This window comes from Eschrichtius robustus, chromosome 14, assembly GCF_028021215.1.
Source record: "Eschrichtius robustus isolate mEscRob2 chromosome 14, mEscRob2.pri, whole genome shotgun sequence".
In the NCBI taxonomy this organism is placed as follows: domain Eukaryota; kingdom Metazoa; phylum Chordata; class Mammalia; order Artiodactyla; family Eschrichtiidae; genus Eschrichtius; species Eschrichtius robustus.
In genome coordinates, this window is record NC_090837.1 from 80,672,482 (window position 1) to 80,700,285 (window position 27,804).

Genomic DNA, 27,804 nt, shown 5'->3' on the forward strand with positions numbered 1-27,804 from the left:
TTTAATCACAAAACATCTAGTGGGTTAGTTTTCCAACACTTCTTTCAGAACTCTTCGCTTTGCAATGGAGACAGCCCTCGGAATTTCAAAATATCCAAGAATACATCTTGCTTAGCTCTGACAGCTTTCATTTTTCAAATAATAAAATACATAGTTGGTTTGGGTTTGCATCAAATCTAGAGGAATATAATGGCAATGCTGGACCTTGAGAAATGATCACGATCTCTAAATATAAAAATTACTGCTTAAAAGCATGTCTAGGACTTCAGCAACATAAAAGACCACCACCACTATTATTTTTCTGTATGGCTTATTGATCAAGTAAGAAAGATTCCATAATATAATGAATAAAACACCACCATGACCCACAGGGTTTACATTACACTTCATCCTGACCTTCTGAATACGAACTGAGCAAGAATAACCAGTCTCAAATCTTCTTCCTGCCAAACTGGATCATCTTTCTGAACTCCAGCAAGAACAAAATGGTAAATGAAAAATTTAAAAAGCAGTAATGATTAAATATCTCTCTAAAGCATTAATACATAAAGCCTTACATCAATGACTATGTTGAATTACACTGGAACAAACGAACGGAGAATGACTTATTTTACTTCTTTCTTTATAGGTCCTCTCCCTTAGCAATCCGCCATAGAGTTGACTATGAAAAAAGAATATCATCTTTTACAGAATCATTTACTTTAAGGCTTAGCTTTGGGTTTGACTATCATACTAGTTGTCCAAATAAGCTGCTTTTCCTGGGGCATCTCACAGTGCCTATAAGTGCTGTACAATCAGCAGATCACTAACAGAAACATGGTTATTTACAAAAACATGGTTATTTACAAAAATGGAGCTATTTTCTTTTTCATGACAAAAAAGTAGCTTAAAAAGTTATTCTCATAGGCATTTGAATGTATTACAGACGTGTAAAGGAAAAATATTTAAGTTAAAATAGAATACTTTTTCTTTATATGTAGTATATTAATGGGCTACGGATCTTTATGATATCATTATTGGAGATTCTGTTGAAATTAGAGATTGAATATGATGCTGAAAGTCAGGGGTGATTAAAGTGTGGACACCCTGTGTCTTGGGATCCCCTAGTTATTTCGTGAGGCCCATCTTGGGTTCTATCTCTTCCTTGAGGGTCCCTTACTACTCCCAGCTCTTTCATAATCTCGTCTCTTTGAATCCCTAATGCATTTACATTCTGCACTGCGCCATTAAACACTTAATTAAATGTTGCTTTTCCATGCTTTCTCTTTCAAGAGCATTTCCACCGAAACTGTAAACTCTTCAAGGGGAGGGAATACAGCTCATAGCTCCGCATCCCACAACTTGTGGCTGAGGGCTAAACACACTCAACCTATGAACAAAGAACAAAGAACAACTGGTTACCAGCTCATGTTTAACAAATAGTGGACTGAAATGCTACTTATTTGAGAGACAACTAAACAGTTTAGAAAATGAATCTACATTTTGGAGTCAGCTTGCCAATGACATGGCAGATGCCTTTGAAAATATTACCTCTGCACACTCCAAATAGTCCAACGGAAAGGACAACTTCAGTGAGAAAGTTGGGACGATGCCCTTAAACCATTCCAAGTTCCCAAGAATGCCTTTCAAACTTTTAAATTTCATGGACATCTTTGCTTGACCAAAAATTCCTTAGGCCACCTGTTAAACTCATTTCTACTTGGCACTTACAGAATACCCCAAGTAGTCCATGAAATTTTCTCCAAAGAATGATAGAGTGGGCCCATTCCATAGTACAACTGACCTAAAAAACTGGATAAGCCATGGAAGACCAAACTTAGAAGAGCTATTTCTGCTTGAGAGCTAAAGACTATAATAATGTGGAAAAAAGAAACAGACTATGGAAAAAGAAAAAGAAAAGTAAAAAGGATGGTTTGATTTCATTTCTACCCAGTCCTATTCCATGCTGAGTTTCTGAAGAATAGAGAAACCTTATAAATCAGTCCCAAGCTTGCAAAAATCAAAACAGAGGAAAAAGCATTTTGAAAAATAGTTAAATAGCTACAATAATGACAGGATGAGACAGGAAGAAGATTACTGCATCAGTGAGGATTTTTAGACCCTTTCAACTTGGTGTAAAATGGGCAGTAATTCAGGATTTGACAAAGGGTTACTATTGAGTTCAGAGAATAAACAGAAAAGTTCTTCCCCACAGATTTTAATGGGGAAACCAATGCAACCCATGTAAATCAGTAATTTTTAGAGACTCATAGAAAATTAGATGCTGAAAAGAAGTTAATGAGATTTATAACTAGATTATTTTACAAAGAAAAGGATTTTGACAACTACTGTCACTCAAAGACGTAATAAAAACACCACAGAAAATATTAGTGATATGTGAATAATGTCTCTTTAAGAGTATTTAGGGATCAACTATAAGCGTGCCCCTTAGTCTTTCTCACTCCAGCTATTAATACTGTCTACCCTGCTTGCCACAAAGGCAAAGGAAAGGGGAAGTATGACAAAGTGTTATGGTTTTACATGCCCACTATTTGTTTATTTATTTTTACTTATGATACCCAATTATAGTGTATTTGGAGCCTACTGACAGAGTAAGTGTTGAAAATGTTTCCGTGAGTGATGTTTTTATCAACCTATGGGCTGATAATTCACAAAGTAGAAAATATAATTGTTAGCACATACTAAGAATAAAGTAGTCAAACTTTGGGGCTAGAGCAGGGTTTCACAATCTTGGCACTGTTGATCTTTTGTGCCAGATCATTCTTTGCTTGGCAGGGGTTGGGTGTGGGTGTAGGGGGGTTCCTCCTACGTACTGTAGTATGTTTCCCGAATCCCTGGTCTCTGTACACTAGATTGCAGCAGCACCTATGTGCACCACGCCCCTCCGAGCTGTAACGTCCCAAAATGTCTCCAGAGATTACCAAACGTTCCCAGTAGGGCAAAATCACCGCCAGTGAGAATCACTGGAGTAAGGGTTTATGTTACAAACAATAAAAGACAACAGCACTTCCTTTATATTAAAATTCCAGACTCCCAGGGCTATTTCACTCTGTGGTACAAAGACCATGCCTAACCCATGCCAGACTGCAGGGACTCTATTCTATTTTTGAAAAGAACTCTGCCAAGTCATTCCAAACTTAAGTTTTCTACAACAACCCATCCCAAAGCTTAACCACAAACTCCTTTCTTATGAGTGATTTTGCATGTGTATCTGTGACATAGTAGTGATTAGCTGTGGGATTGCTGTAGAGGCTGAAACTGTTAAGGGGATTTAAAGAATCAAAATGGGTGACTTGACAGTTGCTACTGATATATGTGGATTTTAAGCTTTGTGATTACATGTTCTATTATAACACAGTATAAAGTGATAAAGGCAATAATGTTTCTAAAATGTGCTACCTTCAGAAACATACTAATTTGGCCAAATTACACCCAAAGTAATCCAAGGAAAGCTTTCTTCTTTTTCTCAAACTATTCCTTTGTTCAGTATAGAATTGGGCAAAAGCTCCAGATGAAAATTTTAAGGAACTACCATTACTTTCAAGTGAAAGGTAACTAACTACCTACTGTATACTCAAATGATTCTCAATCAGTATCAGATTTTTAAAAGTCACTTCAGCAAGAGAGTTTTGAATAGTTACTGAAATCACAATGATTACTAGATATAATCATTCAATAGTTTCCCTATCAGTGAGAAAATTCATCAGGATACATTACCAGAGACCTAATTCATTTGCCCTTCTGAAAAACAAAACCCCTCATCTCTAAGATCTGCTAACTGATCATGTTAAGAATGAAAACTGTTTTGAGATGGATAAATGACATTACAAATATAGCACCTGATACAACCTATTGGGTTACTCCTTCAAAATGATCTTTCCTCCTGGTTGATAATATTGTTTTGGTTCAGCAAGCTTTTTCTAAAAGGGTGCAGTTGGTTTCCTTTTTAAAATTACATTTTCTGTGCATTTGAGCGCATTTTCAACATGCTCCCCCCATGCAGTGAACTCGATTGGGATAAAAATCAAACCACCTAAGTCAAAGTTCTAGAGCATGACAGAGAAAGGAAGAAAGAAATATAGGAGCGAAGAAAAATAAATGTCAAATGGAAATTCCAACATATAGTACAGCGCCGAAGTCTTTTATTTGTAATCAAAACTTTCCTTGCCTATAGGACACATACAGTTTTGATCATGGGTTCTTTAGAGAAGTGCAAAATGATGATGGCGAAATAAAAATGTTAGCCAAGAAGAAATTCTAGTATAATAATAAGTGCTATTTCTTTAAGCTTTCATGCTAATGACTCTAAGTAGGAGGTGGGAGAAGAAGAAATTTGAAAGTAAATCATCTGCTATTTATTGAAAATGTGCTGAAATTTAAGATAGTTTGTGATTTCCACATTCAAACTTGAGAGATGATTTAAAAAAGGTCAATTCCATCTCCATCATTTATCTCTCATTTGAGGATAAGCTAACTGACCTCCCAGTGTCTCTGTCACTAGGACTAACTAAATTGATATTCGCAAGGATATCGGAAATCTTAACCTCTGGGATGTTTTCGGTCATCAGAATAGGATATGTCACCTTTTCTATATCTCTGGTGGCTGAGCAAAAGAGAATAAAGACCACAGAAATCCAGAAAGTACTATCTCCTATATTAGAACAGAGAAAGAAACATAAATCTGGGTATTAGGAGAAGAAAAAGGAGCACATCGCAAGATGGAGAGTAGTAATACAAGTACCACTAACTGGATTTTTCATACTCTTCTGCATTTAGAAGATTAGAGGTTCATACATTTTTTAAAGTCATTTTACTGCACAAGAGACTTGGTCCCATATTACCTGCATCCCAAACCTAACTCATGATCTAGAAGTACTCTTTCCTCCATTTAGTGATAGACTTAAGTTCATCAGTGGATTCTGGGCTGTGGTAGTTTTTGAGGTTAGAAAAATATCTGATGCGTTGCCTCCTCCAGAATAAAGACACATACTAGGATGGATGAGTATAGTATTGGAGGGTATGGAAGTATAGCTAAAATACTGAAAATTGGGAATCTGATCTACATAGAAACCCCATGGTCACTGTTACTGATGGGAGTGTATAGGAAACATGAACGCTTTCCTTCAGGTGTGGTACAAGAGTTCAAAGCTGTCACCAGCTACAGAAGCCGGTCAAGGGGAAATGGAAATGCCCATGGGAGATGTGTTATCATCCACTTTCAAAGTCCACTGGCTATCACTCTGCCCCCTGCAGTATATCCTTCAGTACTACAGACAGCAAAAAACCCCACCAAAAACCAAAAACCAAAAAAAACCAAAAAAAAACACCAAAACCCCAAGGAACCGCCACAGCTAAAATTCTGCAACTCAAATACAGTATGTATTTATGTACCAAGGGAAGACGACACTGTGATAAAGAAAGCACAGAACAGAACGCAATAAACAGGAGAACAGCGACAAAGAGAATATGGCTTATGAAGGTGATCTGATTGAGTTTATGTCTTTGATTGCAGAAACAACACAACTGTAAGAGTAACGGGTGTGTGCCATTTTTACATTCATTGATAGAGTCCATGTGTACATGCATGCAAAGACAGGATGAGATTTAAGAAACTAGCTGTGTTGTCCCCATTACCAAGTGAGTCTGCCTTACCAAACGTTCATGTGGATGCAGGCTGCAGTAGCTGCTAGACTGTGGAATATGAGAAGAATTGCCCAACATTCCTCCATAGCCAGGCTGATTCATCCCACTGGAGGAGCTCCAAGGGTCACTGCTGTGATGGCCATCTGTAAAGGACAAAGAAAACCATGACTTTTCTGAGGCATTCAGCCTTGCCTTATAGAGCAGGGTGTTTTCATATCCTGGAAAATGACTGCCTGTTGTATATTCATCTTTATGCTGGTGAGCTGATTATATCAGAAGACAGTCTCATTATTTTTTCCCAAGTGGCTCTATATTGCCAAACAAATATAAATATTTAACAGAGTTAAAGGGTTTTTAGTAAAAATTTAACTGTAAGAGAAGGGAACATATTTCTACATAGAACTATGTCAAGACAGCAAGGTAGCTAATGCTAAAGAAAACATTTCTTAGAAGTCTCCTTTTTTTTTTTCTATGAAAACCAACTAAAAAATTAAACTGTTCCTGAATTTTGGGGTGAAAATAAAACACTTGAGATATTACAGGGCTGGCAAGCTTACAAGTTTTGAGAGCATATGAAGAAATAAGTAATAATGAAAAAGAATATCTCTGATTTCAGATTGGATTTCATTTTTGTGACATACAGAGTAGATGGAATTAAAGTTGGAATTACATTCTGGTATGTAGGAAAGAGGAATCTCATGTATATAGTTCTGAGTTTTTGACTTCTTTTTAAATGTTTGTATTTTGGTATATAGTTATATAGCTATCTTAAGCCTTCAGTAGCAATTGAAAGGGTACACACATGTCATAAGGTAGATATTACAGTAAGGACAATTTTGAGAGTCTCTGGATTTTATAAAACTATGAGTTAAAAAGAGGTTTAAAATTATATGGAAATTATATGAAGTATCTTTTAATACCAAGTTAATCTTTTATTAACACCATATTAAAAATATTCCTACAGATTTTTTTTTACTCTCTGGGCCTACTGGCCTCGAAGTTACTACTAGATTGCTATTGTTTGGTCTGGTTTTCTCAGATTACGGGAGCAGAGCATCTATGTTACTGCTCAGTTCAATTTTTCTTTCTTTCAATAGTTTAACAAAAATTATTAAATGCCAGATATATACAAGGCCATCAGCTAGGTGTTAATTGTATGGCAGGCATTGCTCCCTTGAAAATAAGATTATTTTCACCTTACATGTTATTTAATAAAGGCCTTTTGAAAATGTAGGCAATAGGCAAGTTAAATCTGACACTATATTTCATAAAGCCTTTTTTTCCCTGAGTTTTTCACCCCAGAAGTTAGAATTCAGAAAACTGGAATGGTTTCAGGGCAGGAAGGAATAATCCAGAGATGTCTTAAGAACTATGAAAGCAAAATCATGTGTGTGATTTTGACAACTAAAGAGTTTTAACTAGAAGGTGGAAGCTAAAGTTAAAAATAAGAGGTCACACAATAGTGGGTTTAAAATATGCTACTGACAGTCTCTGAATATCTTTCATCTAAACTGTATTTTCTTCAAGACCTGAATTCTCAGGGCACTGTGGACCCTTACTGAAGGACACGGATGTGAAATGGGATCACGACGTACTGTTTCTGTGATCATAACGTAAAAACACAGGACTTTTTAAAAAGTTCTTATTCATGTACTTCAGATTTAGCTCTGAGATTGTGGAAGTTCAGATGTCATCTTAAATTCAAACACGAAGTTTAAGACCACTGACATTTCAAAGAGATGACATGCATGGCAAATAAATTGAGAATCTCTATCATTGAACAAGAGTCTCCTGAAACATTCTGACATGATGCCCTACATGGAAATACATTTAGGATTTGTTAACACAGACACTCTACTCAATGCAGACTTACAAAAATACACATTTTACATAAATTATGCTTTTCACAGTAAATTAATATTTATCACATCCCATGATCTTGGCATAATGTGGGTTTGAAAGAATAGAATTAGATGTGTGCAAATTAATTGTGCTCATCATAAATGTCAACTCAAAAAACATTTTTTTTTTTTTTTTTTGCTTCTTGGGTATTCATATGCAGAAAAGCAAATTGGTTCCCCGTAGTTTGCGTGGTCTGCTATGGAGAAGAGCCTACTGCTTTACTCAACCTGATCTTTCCTTGCAGTGTGCACGGTTTAAGCAAGTGACCTTCCTGAAGGCAGACAGAAGAAATCTATCCTTCTGTCAATTTTCTCAATGAAATTCAGCTTTGAGTGATGAGTCCTTGAGCTGGCAATCTCTATAAGCACCGGTAGTGGAAGCATACTCTCGCTGACTGGTCATAAAAGAGAGGCACTGGTGCCCAAGTGGCTGCTATCTATAGCTGAAGGGGATACACCTTCTGTCATGGCACAGAACACACCCAAGTGACATACCTGCTGTTCCCTTGGAGAGAAAGGGACATCGAGGACAGCTCACGAAGATAAAAGACCCTGGTCAACAGGAGCTCCATTATGTGTGGAACCAATTCTCTCTATTCCCGAGGGACCCATTCGATTCAATTTTATAGATTTTCCATGGAATTTCACATGTGAACTAACAACTCAAAAGAGCTAACACTCTGAAGGGAAAGGAAACAAATCCCTTTGAAACAGAATGATTTTGAGTATGTCCACTGTAATCTAAGGGAGATGCCAAGCCACCTCCCTGGGACTTGCTGCCCCAAGTGGCTCCCCTTCCCGTGACATGGTCCTTCCGGGAGGAGCACGAAGAAGGAAATCCCATGGCACTTTGCCAATGCAAAAAGAGTTAAAGTTTGCATACAGGGGTTCCTGGTGAATCCCATATCTGAATTTCAGAGTATTAACCTGGGAACAAGATCACCACATTTTGACAATAAGTGTCCCAGGGGTATAGGGGATGGAGCCTTAGGCTGCATCCTCTGGACGGTCTCCTCTCATAAGCAGCTGCTGTCATTTCAACCATCTCGGTCCTTTCTAAGCAGCAGAAAGAGCTGTATTACCAGGGGTGAGATTATAAGCTCGGGGAACACACATCCATGTGCACTGAATTAAATACACTGGACAATTAAATGGATTAAATACACTTTATCTACCACGAACCTGTAATTTTCTATATTTTTCTGGGAAAAAAGCTGGGTCTTGGGCCCTCAATCCGTCAGTATGTTGGAATAGAGCTTTCGCTGTGTCATGAAATAATATTCCTGACTTTAGATAGGTCACTTCATCTTCAATGGGACACTTGTTCTTACCTATAAATTAATAAGTGACCAACAGTTTTACTGATAAGAACAGATACTAAACTTGATCTTAGCCAAAAGGCCGAAAATGATTGTAAGTGTCCAACATTTTTATATAAAGGTATATATGAGGGTAATTTGTTCCTAGGCGGCTAAATCCGGGATGCTTAAAATACACACTGAACCAAAGCTCTTCTAAACATACAAACATCCTGTTCTCGGGAAGTGAAGACACAGAAATGATCAGTCATGGAAGACCATCCCCCAAGAAGAATCCGTTCTAAGCAAGCAAACCAGTCTAATCTTAACTCATGATCTCTCAAGAGGCTTTCACTTAAAAAATAAGTCTTTGTGAAGTTTTAATTAATTTATTTTTAATGAATTCAATTCCTAAAACAGAGCGTGACCTTCATTGCTCTATACTTGCCTCCTATTCCATTTCTTGAGTAACAGAGCAGCCCTCTTCTGTCCCATGTATGACATGAAAAGACCCGTGGATTTCCCCTCGGAAGAGGTGGTGTCTTACCTTGCATGAAGAAGGAGCTAGGGAAAGTGCTGGCTGCTGGTTTCGAGGAAGGGTAGCCTGGCGAGTCCCTATTGTAGTCGGCAGTGCTGGCTGACGGAGCATAAACCTGGGGAACAAGAGCCCGTTTAGTTTTGCTTGCTGCCTGGCCCAAAGCAGCTCATGGTCAATGGGACATTGCCACCCATGACTTTACAAGAAGCAGGCAGAAAAGGCAAAATTTCTACCACGTCCATCCTAGATCTGACCAAACCCTGGAAACACTGCCCCTTTCCGAATACAGAAAATCAAAAAAAGGTCGAGTAGGTTTGTGTGAATGGAAAACCAGGTGTGATATTTTCCAGTTACGGGCAAAAATATTGACAACTATGTCCGGTTGTAAATATATTATATAATACCCATAGGGTTGTCCTGGGAGCCTAAGCATTCTTTTTTTTTTTTTTTTTTTAACACAAATGGCCCATGAGCATGTAAAAGGTAAAAAGAGAAACACCTGCCTCAAGCTTCTCCCATTTTGTCTACTTTTCAATTAAAATTGAAAGAGAGACAGAGAGACAAAAAAGACAGCTAAAATGAATGCACTCTCCAGATCGCAGAAAGTGACAAACAGATCTTGGAATATTAAATTCCCATAGTGTTAGCTTTTTGTAGAGATGCATGAAAAGGGCCATTAAAAGCCCAGGTCTACATAGACCCCGACAATCAGTGTGTACACATGAAGGGGGAGGAAAACCCTCATTTATAGTTCTTATTATCTTTGTATGTTCAATAAACTTAAAAACTGCCAAAATCCTAATTTACTTACATTTGTTTACTAATACTCAGGAGACTTGGGGAACCAGTCCTTTATAAAAATGGCTTGTGTATTTTCTTGTTTATGTTTGCTTTAAAGAAGACAGCACAGTAGAAAAGCACACATTCATAAGGTATAGTTTAACTTTCACTGGGTTTCCCCCTTGCCTTTTCTGCTAAATATAATTTTTTTTAAATCCCCGTTTCCTTTTGCTCCAAAAGTTCCTCTCTCCAGATGGTCGGAGAGACTGAAACGCTGTCATCCTCTTGATGAAAATGGATACCTTCCTGCCTCCAATTTGAAGCGGGCGGCTCACAAAACTGGCAGTGAACCTCTGGTGATAGTCACAGGTCACAGGAAAAGAAAAAAGAAATCCACCAATAAAAAGGCAACTGCAGGGTTACCAAAAAATAACTCCCATTCTTTTTTTTTTCACAGCGCACATGGAATAAACACCCTGAGAAAAATTATGTAATTGCTCTCAGAACACCAAGAATCACGAACTAAGCGCTAATAAGAGGTTTAGGGTTTCACAAAGGATAGGGCCACAGAGACAGATGCGGGAAAATATGCATACACATGCATACATCAAATAAATGCTACATATGCCCCACAGTGCCCTTGAAATTGGGATTGGGAGGTCCTGGAGACTGAACAAAACAAAAATAAACCAGAAAAACCCTTGCACGCTTTAAAAAACAAGGATTCTTCCTAAGTCATGAAAGAATCTAAGCCCTGTATTTTTCCTGGGCTAGATTTCATTTGATTTTTAAATTTTAGCCATATTTTAAATGTGTAAACAGCTACTTGCTTCTATTTCTACAGGGCTTACGATAAAGGGAAAACTTTTTCAAGTATCTCTTAGGGACAAAGAATAAAACATAAGCCAGGAATCCCAAAGCAAATCAATACCCTAAGTTTATGAAGCAAAACCCAGTATTTCCTTGAGAATTATACAACTGACCAACAGTTTGGAAAATACTACTAAATGTATTAGAGGTCTTGAGATTAGGCTAAAAGATGAAAAAAATATTACCTTCTAGGGAAAGGGGAAATTGAAAATTAGATCATCTCATTCTAATGACAGAATGAGCACAAACAACTATAATATACCTACAGACTATTAGTCTGACAGGTTCCCGGTCAATCAGTATTAATACAAGTTAAGTATACTATGTACTACTCCCAAATTTCAGAAATCAATATATTTACTATAAAACCGAAAATAAACTCTCCCATATTATTAAATCACCTTCTATTTTAAAACAATCAAAATAAATTCTTTTAGGATAATATATAATTTTAATTACGTATTCTACTACATTACCCTTAAACATGTAGTATAATTATCACATAAGTACAACGAATACATACAATTCGATGGCACCTAACAAGATTCATCTTTTTCCCAGATTTGGGTAGAATTATTTGATACCTCTTTGGGGAGGTACGGACAAATCTTTGGTAATTTTGCTCATATAAGGAGGCTACTTGGACTGTAAATTATGATCAAGCACAAAGATCTGAGAATAAGAACACTTATCCCAAATTCAGAAATACTGCCTGCATGAAAAAGAATATCTATGGGGTTAAAAAATTTTTAGGCTATATCATACCACACAATTTCTATTTTTCTGGTGTAGCCAAATTAAGATTCTTTAGATAAGGTGAAAGCCTTTGTTAACAAGAAATCGAACCCTGTTTATAGCTTCTTAAAAAGGGCAATTTCTGTATATTTTATAAATTTTCTTCATATTATAACTGATCAGGTACAATGTTATTCCCTCTTAATTCATATACTTCATTTTTCTCATTCGGAAGTTATTTTTAAGGTAAGTGCTCTATATATTTGTTTATATAAATAAATACCACATAGAACTATATTTTTTAAAGTAGAAGGAATCAAAGGTTTAGCTCAAACCCGTCCCCCGCATTTTAATTATAAGAAAATTCAATAATGGAACGGTCAAAGCAACTGCTCAAGATAGGCAACTATGGATTACTCTTTATTTTCTACTACTAAATGGTTACTTTCTTTAAAAATCTTGGTGGAAGTATAAGATGATATTTGTGAAAACAGAGTGATCACTTCAGTTTATCCTTAATGCTCTAATTTTTAGTAACCTGGATGACCAGTAAGCTGCCTCATTATTTTATTTCAGTCAACTATTTTCCCAATCTCTCAAAGGACTTGAAAGTACGGGTTGCAAGAAGGTATTTAATAGAGATACTAAATTCAATAAGAAAAGCTCACACCCACTTAATTTTAATTATTATACCCTAGGTAAACAGAAAGATAACTTACACATTTGTTAAAGAAAATAGCTTTTTATTTAACAGAACAGTAACAAACACCGCAGATATCTTCAAATGACTAACACAAGAAAATCAGTCCAATGGAAAATGAAATACAAATCCCAAACTGTAGCTTGTATTGTAGTGTATTGAAGTGACTCTGTCAAGGAAACATGAGGAAAGACTAAAGGGAAACAAAAATCTACACTTAGTTTTCTTCTGATAAGGTATCTGAGATCAAGGTGACCTTTGGCATTCCAGTTCCTGCCACAAGAGTAACTAAAGAAGTGTGAAATTTTTGTTGCAAAATTGGAAATGGAGAAACTTGGCTCAAGCTCAAAGGCTACAGCCCTTTGAGTGAACTATTTGTTTAATAAACGCTTCATGGAAGGGCTTCCCTGGTGGCACGGTGGTTAAGAATCCGCCTGCCAATGCAGGGGACAGGGGTTCGATCCCTGGTCCAGGAAGATCCCACACGCCGCGGAGCAATGAAGCCCGGGCGTCACAACTACTGAGCCTGCGCTCTAGAGCCTGCACGCCACAACTACTGAGCCCGTGTGCCACAAGGACTGAAGCTCGCATGCCTAGAGCCCATGCTCCACAAGAAGAGAAGCCACAGCAATGAGAAGCCCATGCACCACAACGAAGAGCAGCCCCCGCTCGCTGTGCAACTAGAGAAAGCCCAGTGCAGCAATGAAGACCCAACGCAGCCAAAAAATAAATAAATAAATAAATTAATTAATTTAAAAAAAAAAACTTCATGGAAAACTAATAGCTAGTTAATATTCAAAGTTAGCACCATTATCTTTTCTCCTACAGTCCTGAATTTAAAACAAAATCACAAATACAGAAATTCTGAGCTTAACAGAGCTCTCTAGATAACAGTAAACCCTGAATAAATAAAAATTCTAAAAGTTCTCATTTTACAGATTTAATTTTTGTTGTAATTTGAGATGTATTACTATGGCACATTAGCTGTTCCAACCAATGTTCTGATTATCATTTGTGCCATCATCAAAGAAACAATGTGACACATTCTTTGAAATAGAACCTCCGTCTACTAGAAAAGAAGGAAACCAAGCAAACACACAAACCAACGAACAAAATGAAGGGAGTAGAATGCATATTCTACCTTTTCCCTTTGAGGTGCTCATTTTTATCTGTCTTGGCATGTCAGTTTCACTTATGGAGATTTTAAAAAATAACAATGATTACCATTTGTTCAGGGCCTCTTGTGGAATAGCTTTTCTGCCAGGAGCTCCATACACATTATTTCTAATCCTCATAATAATCAAACAAGATGGACATTATTAATAGTATCATTCCTATTTCACACAGCTGTAGGATGGTAGAGAGGTCAGATGCACTGGCCCAGACAGGCCTGGGTCTGAGTGCCAGTTCCATCATTTATGAGCTAGGCAAACTTGGACCTGTTACTTTACCCTCTCTGGTCTTCAGATTCCTGGCTGTAAAGAGGGAATGACAGTGCCTGGTATGCCAAATCCTTGTGAGAATTAAAAGGCATAATGTGTATAAACGCAACTAGAATAATACCTGGCACTTATTAAGCATGCAAAAAAATCAGATAATTGTGTTAATGTTGTGCTGCTATTTTTTTTTTTTTTTAATTATCTGGACAAATGTGACTCAGGAAAGTTAACCCACTTTTCCATGTTAAAAACTCACCAAGTGGTAAAGGAAAGATTCGAACTAGTCATCAAAGTCTATGTTCTTTCCATTAAAAAACAATTTCTTGATCTTAAGAGGCAAAAAAGAAAAGATATTTTAGCTATGAACACAAGGCTGTACTTTGGCCATGGTTTAATAGAAATATTCTTGTGGGGTCTCATAATTACCTTTTAAGAAAATAAAACGTGATAAGGCATGTTGACAGTAAAACCAATATATGTTGGTTACTTTCTTCCCAAAGTGGGAAGCTGAACTCTGGAGGGGATAAAGGGAAGTGGTTATAGATCGTGTATCATGAGGTGTGTAACTGAGTGGGGTTGGGTGATAGCCATTGGGCTTGTACAGTAGACCTTTAACATTCATTAACATTACTACCTCTTTGTGATCTGCAAGTACCCTCTGAATAATTTCCAAAGAGAACCAGTCGAGAATAACTGAAACATTGTAGTTGAGACTTTCAGATCCTTAAAGAGAGTTACTGTATGCTCCATAATGAGTAGAAAATAGCAAAGCACAATTATGCCTCAGATGTCCAAGTGCTGGCGAGGCTGACTTAGTAGCTCACACCTTGGGAGATTTCACAAATATTCTAAACTGTGACAGACACTCAAATGCCAAGAGTTTATGGTGTGTCACTGATGTTCACAAACCTAGGCATATGCATTGATGCTTCCCAGCATCTAATGGGGAAAAGTACTTGTAGGGGGATCAGCTCACTACTCAGGCAACTAACTGGATTGGCCCTCAACTCTTATTGTTTGAAGGACATGGGTCACAGTAAGAGAAAAGAACGGCTATAGGGCAGTGATACCTACCCAAGGGCCTGGACAGAGCCCAGGGCTCCTGACTTCTCATCCAGTCCTCCTGGCACTCTCCTTCCTAAAGTCTTTTTTAACTTTATAACTTAAATATTCCAATGGGTAGTAAAACGGCATAAAAGGTTAACAAGCAGATACAAGTAACAGAGTTGAATAAGTTGTCATAAGGTTTACAGGCAGTGAATAATGCTCAGGAGTATTAAAAAGAAGGCAATACACAACCCAACAGTGCAAAGAAAAACAAAAACCAACTACAGAAATAAAAATTAATCATCTGATATATTTTCAGTATATATTACCAAGTCAAGGAATATTTACTAATGGAAAAAGATCCTATTTCATTTCCAAATGATGGTTAAAGGCCACTTTGCATTACTATCACATTAACAGGAAATAAGTTTAGAGATAACACATAAATGTTGCAGTATATTGACAAATAGATGGATATTTAATTATACATGAAAAAAAATTCAGAGGTATAATCTGTTGCAATTGTGAAACTTTTATTTCCATCTCAATCACTTGAAGCTTTTATAGGAATTAAATAAATAGTTCTAAGTGCCATAAAGTAACTCCCAGTAAAAAGAGTTTTACTCCTCAAACTATTTTTATTAGTAGTCTGAAAAAAAATCACAATTATCTAGACATGTATAAAATGTACCATTCATGTATATGATATTCATATTTCATTTCTACTAACAGCAATGACCTGTCTTCACTCTACCATAGTGCATCACAAAAAAACAAATGAAAAAGAATGTGGATATGAACCCCCTAAAAGAAATTCCTTGAGTATGTAATATATTTAGAACACAAGTCATTTTTTTTTTTAACATCTTTATTGAAGTATAATTGCTTTACAATGGTGTGTTAGTTCCTGCTTTAAAACAAAGTGAATCAGTTATACATATACATATGTTCCCATATCTCTTCCCTCTTGCATCTCCCTCCCTCCCATCCTCCCTATCTCACCCCTCTAGGTGGTCACAAAGCACCGAGCTGATCTCCCTGTGCTATGCGGCTGCTTCCCACTAGCTATCTATTTTACATTTGGTAGTGTATATATGTCCATGACACTCTCTCACCCTGTCACATCTCACCCCTCCCCCTCCCCATCTCCTCAAGTCCATTCTTTAGTAGGTCTGTGTCTTTATTCCCATCTTGCCACTAGGTTCTTCATGTCCTTTTTTTTTTTTTTCCTTAGATTCCATATATATGTGTTAGCATACGGTATTTGTTTTTCTCTTTCTGACTTACTTCACTCTGTATGACAGACTCTAACTCCATCCACCTCATTACAAATACCTCCATTTCATTTCTTTTTATGGCTGAGTAATATTCCATTGTATATATGTGCCACATCTTCTTTATCCATTCATCCGATGATGGACACTTTGGTTGCTTCCATGTCCTGGCTATTGTAAATAGAGCTGCAATGAACATTTTGGTACATGACTCTTTTTGAATTATGGTTTTCTCAGGGTATATGCCCAGTAGTGGGATTGCTGGGTCGTATGGTAGTTCTATTTTTAGTTTTTTAAGGAACCTCCATACTGTTCTCCATAGTGGCTGTATCAATTTACATTCCCACCAACAGTGCAAGAGTGTTCCCTTTTCTCCACACCCTCTCCAGCATTTATTGTTTCTAGATTTTTTGATGATGGCCATTCTGACCGGTGTGCGATGATACCTCATTGTAGTTTTGATTTGCATTTCTCTAATGATTAAGGATGTTTAGCATTCTTTCATGTGTCTGTTGGCCATCTGTATATCTTCTTTGGAGAAATGTCTGTTTAGCTCTTCTGCGCATTTTTGGATTGGGTTGTTTGTTTTTTTGTTATTGAGCTGCATGAGCTGCTTGTAAATCTTGGAGATTAATCCTTTGTCAGTTGCTTCATTTGCAAATATTTTCTCCCATTCTGAGGGTTGTCTTTTGGCCTTGTTTATGGTTTCCTTTGCTGTGCAAAAGCTTTTAAGTTTCATTAGGTCCCATTTGTTTATTTGTGTTCTTATTTCCATTTCTCTGGGAGCTGGGTCGAAAAGGATCTTGCTGCGATGTATGTCATAGAGTGTTCTGCCTATGTTTTCCTCTAAGAGATTGATAGTGTCTGGCCTTACATTTAGGTCTTTAATCCATTTTGAGCTTATTTTTGTGTATGGTGTCAGGGAGTGTTCTAGTTTCATACTTTTACATGTACCTGTCCAATTTTCCCAGCACCACTTATTGAAGAGGCTGTCTTTTCTCCACTGTATATGCTTGCCTCCTTTATCAAAGATAAGGTGACCATATGTGCATGGGTTTATCTCTGGGCTTTCTATCCTGTTCCATTGATCTATATTTCTGTTTTTGTGCCAGTACCAAACTGTCTTGATTACTGTAGCTTTGTAATATAGTCTGAAGTCAGGGAGCCTGATTCCTCCAGCTCCATTTTTCGTTCTCAAGCTTGCTTTGGCTATTCGGGGTCTTTTGTGTCTCCATACAGATTGTGAAATTTTTTGTTCTAGTTCCGTGAAAAATGCCTGTGGTAGTTTGATAGGGATTGCATTGAATCTGTAGATTGCTTTGGGTAGTAGAGTCATTTTCACAATGTTGATTCTTCCAATCCAAGAACATGGTATATCTCTCCATCTATTTGTATCATCTTTAATTTCTTTCATCAGTGTCCTATAATTTTCTGCATACAGGTCTTTTGTCTCCTTAGGTAGGTTTATTCCTAGATATTTTATTCTTTTTGTTGCAATGGTAAACGGGAGTGTTTTCTTAATTTCACTTTCAGATTTTTCATCATTAGTATATAGGAATGCAAGAGATTTCTGTGCATTAATTTTGTATCCTGCTACTTTACCAAATTCATTGATTAGCTCTAGTAATTTTCTAGTGGCAGTTTTAGGATTCTCTATGTATAGTATCATGTCATCTGCAAACAGTGACAGCTGAACACAAGTCATTTTGAGCATATATCCAAACACTCCATGACAAATACTACATATAAGTGTTCTACCCTTCCGAATATCAGTTGAGTTTTGATTATCTGTTCATAAGTATATTAAATCTGAAGCTAAACTCTACAAGTGAATTACAGCCAAGAATTTTATCCTTCTCAGCCACGAAATTTCCTTTTCTATGTTAAGTAGTAGAATTTTAAGAATTTTAATTCCCTTCTTTGCATCTCTATCTATCAAATTGTGTAACTCAAAGAAATTAAAAGACCCAAGAGAAAGCAACAGAAAGGAGAAGCAGAGATCTGAGTGATCTATAACGGATCAGAAGCACAGAAGCACGCAGGATGGGCAGACTGTAGCCCATGCACTTTCGACCAGCACACTCAGCCTGCAGCAAGCTCGGCCATGACACAGGAAAAAAGTGAGCTGGACCCATTATTAACCACAAGAGCTACAAAAAAACCTGACGTTCTTTTTTTTTTTTTTTTTTTTTTAATTAATTAATTTATTTATTTTTGGCTGTGTTGGGTCTTCGTTGCTGCGTGTGGGCTTTCTCTAGTTGTGGCAAGCGGGGGCTACTCTTCGTTGCGGTGCACGGGCTTCTCATTGCGGTGGCTTCTCTTGTTGTGGAGCACGGGCTCTAGAGCACAGGCTCAGTAGCTGTGGCACATGGGCTTAGTTGCTCCGCGGCATGTGGGATCTTCCCAGAACAGGGCTTGAACCCATGTCCCCTGCATTGGCAGGCGGATTCTTAACCACTACGCCACCAGGGAAGTCCCAACCTGACGTTCTTTATGGCCAGACAGTTCTACCTTGTTCTTTCCTTTCTTCAAATTAAAAGACAATATGTTTTTAAATATAGCTAGTTGCAGTATGTTTTTCAAATCTCTAAATTCCAACCTATTAAAAAAGACTCTGTGTAGCTTAAAAATTTACAAGGAAGGAAAAAAACCTTGCTTCAATTAAAAATAAAAAAAAACTAAGAAGCACTAATAATTGTATAGCAATATTATTGTGATTTAAATCTACACAGTGTCCCATTAGTTTACAAGTATTTTACAAGTATCAGTGTGTTATCACTGCAAACATGAGGCAGCAAAACTGCGAAGATAGGTATGATTAGGCTCACTCTGTTATGATATCATAGATGTATCACACACATGATATTGGGATATATCATAGATATAGAACGTTTGAGATTTTAAGCTGTTTTCACATATTATCCTGCAGCCATCTCAGTGATCTATGCAGGGAGTTAACAGTTAAAAACAAAGAAAAGAAACAATTTATTATGATATTATAACTTAACACTCTCTAGAACTGGAAAGGGATCTGGTCCCAATGCCTGTCAGTCCAAGCTCTTGTCACTGTTGGCATGACAAAGTGATGCCAGTGATAAAAAATAGCTAACACTAAATTTACTTAGGGCATGCCAGACACTATTCCAGCAAAACTGTACATCTCCTCATTTTGTCTTGACACACTAACCCTATTGTTTTATCATCCCAGTTTTACACAGAAGGAATTTGGAGGCATAGACACATTAAGTAACTTGCTCCAAGTCACATAGCTAGTTAAGTGGAAAAACTGACATTCAAAATCATGTCATCTTGTTTGGGAGTTTGAGCTTTAACATGATCTCTTGATCGCTAAGGGGCTTCTCTCCAAGGTGGTCGTAGACCCCTACCTAAACCCAGATTTGTAGAATTCTGGATCCCCTTTACATACTCTATGGCCATGTAGCAGACAAGGGGCTGAGAATGCTGTTTGGCCCAAAGAGAAGAACACAAGATGACCTCAGTCAGCAGAGCACAAAGAAAGTTCTTGTGCACTACTACAAGGAGGACCGTTCATCTGTCTTTCAGACCTGAAGCTGAGCCATGTAGCAGCAGGACCTGATACTCTTGTTTGACAGTACTGAAAACAGAGAGAGGCAAAGAATCTGCTGAGAGTTACACTGGGGTTTAGTGGTGACGAAATACCAATATACTAAACTTTTTTTTTTTTAATAGAAATCTCTGCCCAACTTTTATTTATTTTTTTTAAAAATAAATTTATTTATTTTATTTTATTTATTTTATTTTTGTCTGCGTTGGGTCTTCGTTGCTGCGTGTGGGCTTTTCTCTGGTTGCAGCGAGCGGGGGCTACTCTTCCGTGCGGTGTGCGGGCTTCTCGTTGCAGTGGGTTCTCTTGCGGAGCACGGGCTCTAGGCACGTGGGCTTCAGTAGTTGTGGAGCGCGGGTTCAGTAGTTGTGGCCCACGGGCTCTAGAGCGCAGGCTCAGTAGTTGTAGCGCACGGGCTTAGTTGCTCCACGGCATGTGGGATCTTCCCGGACCAGGGATCGAACCTGTGTCCCCTGCATTGGCAGGTGGATTCTTAACCACTGCGCCACCAGGAAAGCCCAATATACTAAACTGATGAAAAAACCCCCAGCACACTATTACTTAAGGCATTCATGTGAAGTGTGACTACAGTCCCGTCTATGTGTACCAGCCTCTGGCTCCGAATACGTCTTTTTATTTTTACACCTGCATTGCTCTTGCTCTTGGCACTGACGGAGCAGACACTGTATGTTTGCTATTACTTTCAATGTGGTGTATCACGGGGATGCCCATTGCCAGCATTCTGAGTATCCTGGCCCTCCCTGAGAAGGCCTTAAATTGATTAAGTTACACCTGGCCAAAGATCTCTTGGAATACTTTACTTAATTGCGTAAAATTTGGTCCAGGGGAAACCTGACTTCTTCCTGGTTACATCCTTATGTTACTTATTCACAGGGGAACCGGCTTCCTGACCAGGCTTAGGATCAGCACAGATAAAAGATTGTAGATATTAAGCCCATCACATCTCTTTAATATGTTTTGAACACCTAAGTTGTTTCCAAGCTTTTATTTATTGAATGCTCATTAGAAATTAAAGGTAATGTTAAGAAGAATGTGATTTATCTATCTAGTTATCTTCAATCATAAACAGATGTAACTAAATTATTTTATATCTCTATCACAGCTGTCACATCAAATTCATGACTATCAGTTATTTCTAATGGATCAGCTCCCATCTCAATACTATTTTGTCCTCTTTCACTACCAACTGTTTGCTTTTTTTTTCTTTTAGGTGATAACTATGGGGTCATGAGGAGGTATTGGAACATCAAAATACTGTTGGTTATATCTGCCAATAAATAGCTTTGTGACCTCTGATGACATAGTTTCATCAATTGAATGAGGGCAGCATGTTTTCAGGATGAAAACAAATTACATGATTCCACAATAAAGAAGAAAATTAATTTTAGGTTTATTCCGATGTTGATTATTGTTGTTTCTTCTATACTCTGCTGAAGGCTAAGAAGGCCTGCTGAGGATGGTCCATCACAGAAACAATAAAGTTTAAAAAAGTGTTATGAAAAAATGTGCAGGTGTGATTGTGTGTGTGTATGTGTGTGTGTGTATGGTTACCTGGCACAGAATAGGCCCCAGTAGTTACTAAATGCACACATGAATGAATGAATAAACGCATCGCACACAAGATACAAGTCAAACTAAGAATAACATCATAACACAGAGAAAGATAAACATTCATTGGTTCTGCCAAAATAGATTTTAGTACATTTCACTTCTTGATGTGTTTTAGGGCTGAGCTGTCTTTCCAAAGTGGAGGCAATTACCTCTAACGATCCTATTTAAGGGTTCTAAGAGGACCATTTCCTGCCCTTTTCCCTTTGAACCCAAGGTCACAGGTTGATGCCTGAGGACTAGAGCTCACATCCTTCACTGGATGTTAATAGGTGTGATTTTTAAAAAGGGATCCAAGCTCAAATAAGTTTGGTCACTATTGGGGTAAACAAATACCATTGCAGCAGACCTTAGTGAACGTACAATACTACAAGAGGTACAAGTCTACTTCCCTGGAAATAATTCCACGTCACAAACCCACTTTTCAACACACCTCCAATCATCCCCCGTCTTGGGAAATGCTTGTATAGTCTGTTAGCAGTTATTACACTTTGATGTGATAAGGTCTCTAATCTTTTCCCAGGAACTAATTTTTAAGAATGAGAGGGAAGTGAAGAGGGGATGAGGGTACAGAGAGGGCTTTACCAGAAGGGAAAGCAGCACCAGAGAAAAATGCTGATTACTTTATAGTTTGACCTTGTGCAACCCTAAATGTGCCATTCCTATTCCTCCAATTCCAGTGTCTTTAGGGCTGTGTTTGTACAGCGCAGAGGGCCAAAGGGCCATCATTCCTAAGTACACATTCCTTCCCGGAAGCAAGAGGGACTAGGAAGAAGGTTGTGTCAGACAAAAGCAGAAAGACACACTTTCAAAAGCAGAGACCCAAACAAGAAGGGAAAGATGGTGAGAGCAAGATTCTAACAGATATTAGGACAAGGGGCAATTTCAAAAAAAAACACAATTCACAAAAGGGGTTATGTACTTCTTTAGATACACCTTCTTTGACCTTGAGCTTAACTGCATAAAAGGAAATTTGGTGAAATTCTATGATTAATCATCATAAAAAGTGGATATTTTCAAAGTATTTTAAATTGCAAAGACTTTCTACATCCATTACATTATTTAATAATCACTTTGAGATTGATCACCTACCCAAGTGGTCAACCATCTCACCCATCTTATACATTAGGAGACAGAAGCTGGGAGAGCACCTTCTCTTCCCAGTAGTCAAATGACTGTAGGACAGCAGGAGAAAGGTTATAACCTAGGTCTTTTTTGTTGCTGTTGTTCATATACTATTGTGTGAAATTTTAAAAAAAAGTTTTTTATTTTACTGAAATATAGTTGATTTACAATGTTGTGTTAATTTCTGCTGTACGGCAAAGTGACTCAGTTATGCATATATATATTCTTTTTCATATTCTTTTCTATTATGGTTTATCATAGGATATTGAATATCGTTCCCTGTGCTATACAGTAGGACCCTGTTGTTTAACCTAGGTCTTTTCACTGCAAATCCCAGATCAGAGTTGTTAGCACTTGATCAGAATATCCTTCCAAATCACCTATGGTCTAAAGAATCTGGAGATCAATTTTTCATATTAGTAAATGATATCTACTAACGTTGAGTACAGTTAAAGATGAATTCTAGGCTGGGCTTTGAAGCATCAAACTTAACACTGGGTGCTTCAAGCAGATGCCTTCATCTTCTGCTTACCAAGAGAATTGTTAAGAACAGTGAGTTTCCAATCTGGTAAAGTTTTGAACAGGAATCACTGCCATGGTACACTGTAAAACTATTATCCCATCCTCCCTTTCACAAAGCTGAAAAAAGTACAAATGATCTTTTTTTCTGTCAAAACGTATGGCCCTAAGTACTTTCAACTAAAAACAAAAGCATGAAATAATTACCAAATGTATAACTCTGTGCCACAGAGTGAAATGAAAAAAAGAGAAGTATGCAAATTGTCAACCTCTCTGTCCAATCAGCCACCTCTCTTTATCCCTTCAGATACCTGCCCCTCCCCCATACCCAGGGCAAACTTTCAGGTAAAATCAACCAGCAATGTTTCACTGCCTTAACTCACAGCAGAGCTTCTAGATGCTTTGGTACATAAAAATAAATAAATAAATAAAATAGGAGGCCAGAATTTTCATTAGAAGCTAGCTGGGAGATTTCAGACGTATAACAATCAACTAGAAAATGTATGAAAGTGAGTATAGTTTGTACTAAACGTTTACGCAAAGGAAATGTAAAGGAAATTATTCCATTAGGCTAGGGTTATTAAAAAAAAACACCTTTAAGACTGGGCAATAGAAGACCAAGTGACCAACAATTAACAGGTCATATCTTCAAGCACATTTAAAATACAATTCAGTTGACTTTCTCTAATATTTAAATTCCAGACACTTTTGCATGCGATCTAGTTCTTCTTAATTTTAAAGATGCACAGTTTAAAGCTCTGCTACTGGCTATTTCAAATATTTTTCTGGAATAACAAAGGTATAAATAAATATAAACAATAGTAATTTCTTTAACAATAAAAATTACAGTAAGAATGCCCCTTTGATTCCTTTCCAAGAAATGAAACCTTTTATAAATAAATTACTTTGTTCAATCATTTTGAATCTTCAAAACAGAAATGTAAAATCCAGATGATTGCTCACTATTAAGATAAGGGAAGCAGTTTAAAATTCTCAATGTTGAAGAACATAATGAGAAAGTTTCTCTTGTAAGAAGAGGAACACAGCAGTTTCACATAATAAAAGGCTTAGAATTGATTATCTTTTTTTTTCTTCCTTGATAAATTACTAACTGGTGAGAACTTAAGAGAAATATACAGAAAGCTTAAAAAGAAGCAAAGGATGTTTCCTTTTTTCCTTTTCCTGATGGAGAAACATCCATTAAATATATACTTCTTTGCTTACATAATTAGGACATATTAGATCCTCTGTCAGGAACTTTCCAATCTCTAGGTAGGTAGGTAGGTAGGTAGATAGACAGACAGACAGACAGATAGATGTATATAGTATGAATGTATGTATATGCAAGTTTGTGTATATGATAAAATTAAAGGTTTATAAAACACAGCCGCAGGTGGATAGGGAGGAACTACTTAATGGGTATGGAGTTTCCTTTAGGGGTGATGAAAATGTTTCGGAAATAGACAGATGCAGGGGTTGCTCAACATTGTGAATATACCAAATACCAGTGAACTGCCCATTTAAAAATGGTTAATTTTATGTTACGTACATTTCACCTCAATTAAAATAAAACAAAACAAAATCACTGTAGCACGCCTATAACTTAAGCATCCTTCACAAAAAATATTAGTGAGGACCCATCTGCAGGGAGGTGGTATTCCAGGAGAAGAGAAGACCAACGATCAGCCGTATTTCTTAAGCAGTAAGCCTTGTCATCAGATGCTAGTTGGAAAATGTAGGTAAATAATGCAGCCATTATCAAAACTGCTCTCTCACCAAAGTCACTCATCATCTCTTTGTCACCAAATTCAATCTTCTTCATTCTATCAAGGAAATGAGCTTATGATTCTCCCTCATTGCCAAAACAGCTTAAGTGAGCTAACCAGCTGTAGATAATGGTCCCCGATGGAGACCATCTTTCCAGTTTTGATTCTACCACTCATTAACTGACCACCGGTAGATCATTCAGCCTCTCTCTCAATCTTATAATATTCATTTGGAAAATACAGATCATGACATCTGCTGCTACATGGAGATGTGGTGCAAATAAAACCAGATCATGCTCTGAGAAAACACCTTGAAAAAAAATGGACCTCAACATATCTAATTTGTATAGCATGTTCAGCACCCTCATGATGCTTAAAGTCTTTTTTGATGGTGATGAGTCCATTTTCTTTAATGGAAAATTTCTTGATACGTAGACAACCTATTCAGCTCTTTCTCTATCAAGTACAAATGGGAATGGGAACCAGTGGCGTCATATCGACAGGAGTATGGACCAAAAAACTTCGGGGAAAGAATGAGCTCAGTAAGTTTTAATCAAATATATTTCATCTTCTAAACTTCCCCAGCACTTTACTTTTAGAAATTTGTAAATTTTATGAATTATACAGGTCTTCCCTCCCATAAAATACGGTGGGCTCCTTAGGGAAAGAGGGTGTGATACAGAGGACATTCAATGAAATGACTTGCCTATAGCAGGTGCCCAATAAATATTTATTATACAAACAAGGGCAACAGCCAAAGTAAAAGAAGACCAATTCTTTCCTGCACTTACAAAGCTTACACAGCAGATTTTTGGCACCGAAGTGCCTTACAGAAGTGTATTTCAGGTATCTTTGTTGAGAAAAACTGTCCTCTGAATCATGAATGGCTTCTTTAAGGTACTGCACAATGGGGGTGAATCTCTGGCCTCATACCAGGAAGAAGATGTCACATAGAGATTACACAGATGTGAAAGATACTATGCTTCAGTTTCACAGATGTCCAGCACTGAATGTGCAAAATTTCTCAAGGAACTCATCCATGTAGAATTTATGGGAATCTCTGATGTGCTATATTTGTGATATCTGTTCCTTAGTTTCTGTGTCCAGATTTTAAAAATAAAGATTGCATGAAACTAAAACAAACAGAGAGTCAGTCAAGGACTTCATAATTTTCCAAAAAAGATTGAGAAACTCAAACAGAAGTCACAGGCAGGTTAGGACCACACATCACCTTTGATGGTGCTTTCTAATATCTACATTCAGTGGGAACTCAAAACCAAACTGAACTGGGATGAGGAGGCATAACACAGAGTACAAACCTCAAGCTACACTCACCACTTAAATAACTCTCCCCTTTCATCTGCCGTCTTAATTCCTCCTATTCTTTCATGGATCTGTCCAGATCCCTCCTTCACCTGATTGATCTGTAAGGCTCATTTTACCCTTTGCATGTCTTCTAACTTGTGTTGCTGTCTTCTGCTTTATATCTATGGTCTATTTTCCCAAATACATTCCAATCCCCTGGGTTGTATGTGGCTCATTCTTTCTACCAGTCTCTCTGTCTGGAAGATGATGATTTTCCATTGATGATGGTGATGATGATGATGAAAAAAGCATCTTGCCATGGACTTTCCCCATTTCTTTATCTTTTTTCCGTACCCACTCCTCCAATGAAACTGCTCAAAAGCTCCTGGATGCTGCAGCCAAATGTCACTTTCACTCTCAGTAACATCTGACACTGTTGACAATTTCCTCCTGCCAGTCAAATCTGCTTTCCTTGGCTTCTGTGACTATGTCTTCCTGTTGGTTCCTCCCATCTCTCTGGACTTTTAAATTCAATTACATCTTGGGCATATCCATTTGAAGGGCTCATTACATCACGATAACATCTGAACTCTTTAATGGGGTGCACAAGGCAATTTATGATCTAGCCACTGTTTATCTTTTCACTACTATCATTGGGCACCATGAGCTCCAGTCATCCTGCACTACCTTTGGATAACAGTATATGCCATTCTCTCCCTTGATCTGGTTATTACCCTTGCATTTTGCCTGCTGAATTCCCATTCATCGGTGGACCTCACTTCCTCCAGGCCAGATGTGGGATAGGTACCCTTCTTGTGTGTGTACCTTCAACAGCCTGTACTCCCCCATCGGTGCATTATCAGACTAAATGTAGCTCAGTTTACTTGTCTAACCCGTGTCTGTCTTGTTCAGAGTCATATTTCAGCACGGAGTTAGCATTGAAGCCTGTTCCCACCATCTGAGTGAAGGAGTTATAGGAAAAGAACATTAAAATGTGTTCTTAAACAAGCAAAATAACACTTTCCTAAACAGAAAAGATGAAATCTCCCATCTCTCTCTAATTTCAAACTGATAACCTCAGGTGACAGTGCTGGTCCAAAGAATGGATAGAGGATGCCATCCAAGTGCACGTCAATGACTTACTCTCAGTGGGAGAAGCCTGAAGCTCTGGCTCTTTTTGTTCCCTAAATTCCCATGTGCTCTGCTCCTGTAGTTAAAGCCAGACGCCAAGGAACAACATATCAAGCAGAGAGGATACGGGGGCTCTAAGAACTCTGCAACTGTCCCAGGACTTAGACTCCCTAATGTTATTAGCTATCTTGAGTGCAGCGTGGGAAAGAGAAAGCAAACTTCCACTACCTACAAGGCCACAGACCTCAGCAGTGAAAAAGCCGAGGTCATGATCTGTGCTTGGTAGCGTACGGCGGGGTTGGCGGGGCTCCCACCATAATGCCAAGAGAGGTAACTGTTCTTCTTCATGAGGTTTTTACCTGCAGTGGTTTAGCGCTTTGATTTAATAGGCAGCATCAATTCCAGGACCAGTTTCTTAATAACGATGCTTTTCTTCTGTTCCTCTCCAGTCACACCAAGGAGGGCCGTACCAGTATGACTGTTCCTAAGGTGATCTGTGGTGTTTTCTAAAATAGTCTGAC

At 37.7% G+C, this 27,804-nt stretch overlaps 1 protein-coding gene and 1 pseudogene across 23 annotated transcripts in view; both read right to left on the bottom strand.

Annotated features, from left to right (window-relative positions):
- Nucleotides 1-27,804, bottom strand: part of TCF4 (transcription factor 4) — a 353,245-nt gene that overhangs the window by 43,595 nt on the left and 281,846 nt on the right. For all 23 annotated transcript variants that reach the window (XM_068562349.1, XM_068562364.1, XM_068562346.1 and 20 more), the window contains 2 exons: nucleotides 9,390-9,495; nucleotides 5,653-5,786 (listed from right to left, as the gene is read on the bottom strand). In XM_068562349.1, coding sequence (XP_068418450.1) covers nucleotides 5,653-5,786; nucleotides 9,390-9,495 — 240 coding nt within the window. The remainder of the gene's footprint in view (nucleotides 1-5,652; nucleotides 5,787-9,389; nucleotides 9,496-27,804) is intronic.
- On the bottom strand, nucleotides 8,785-8,957 carry LOC137777113 (U2 spliceosomal RNA; annotated as a pseudogene).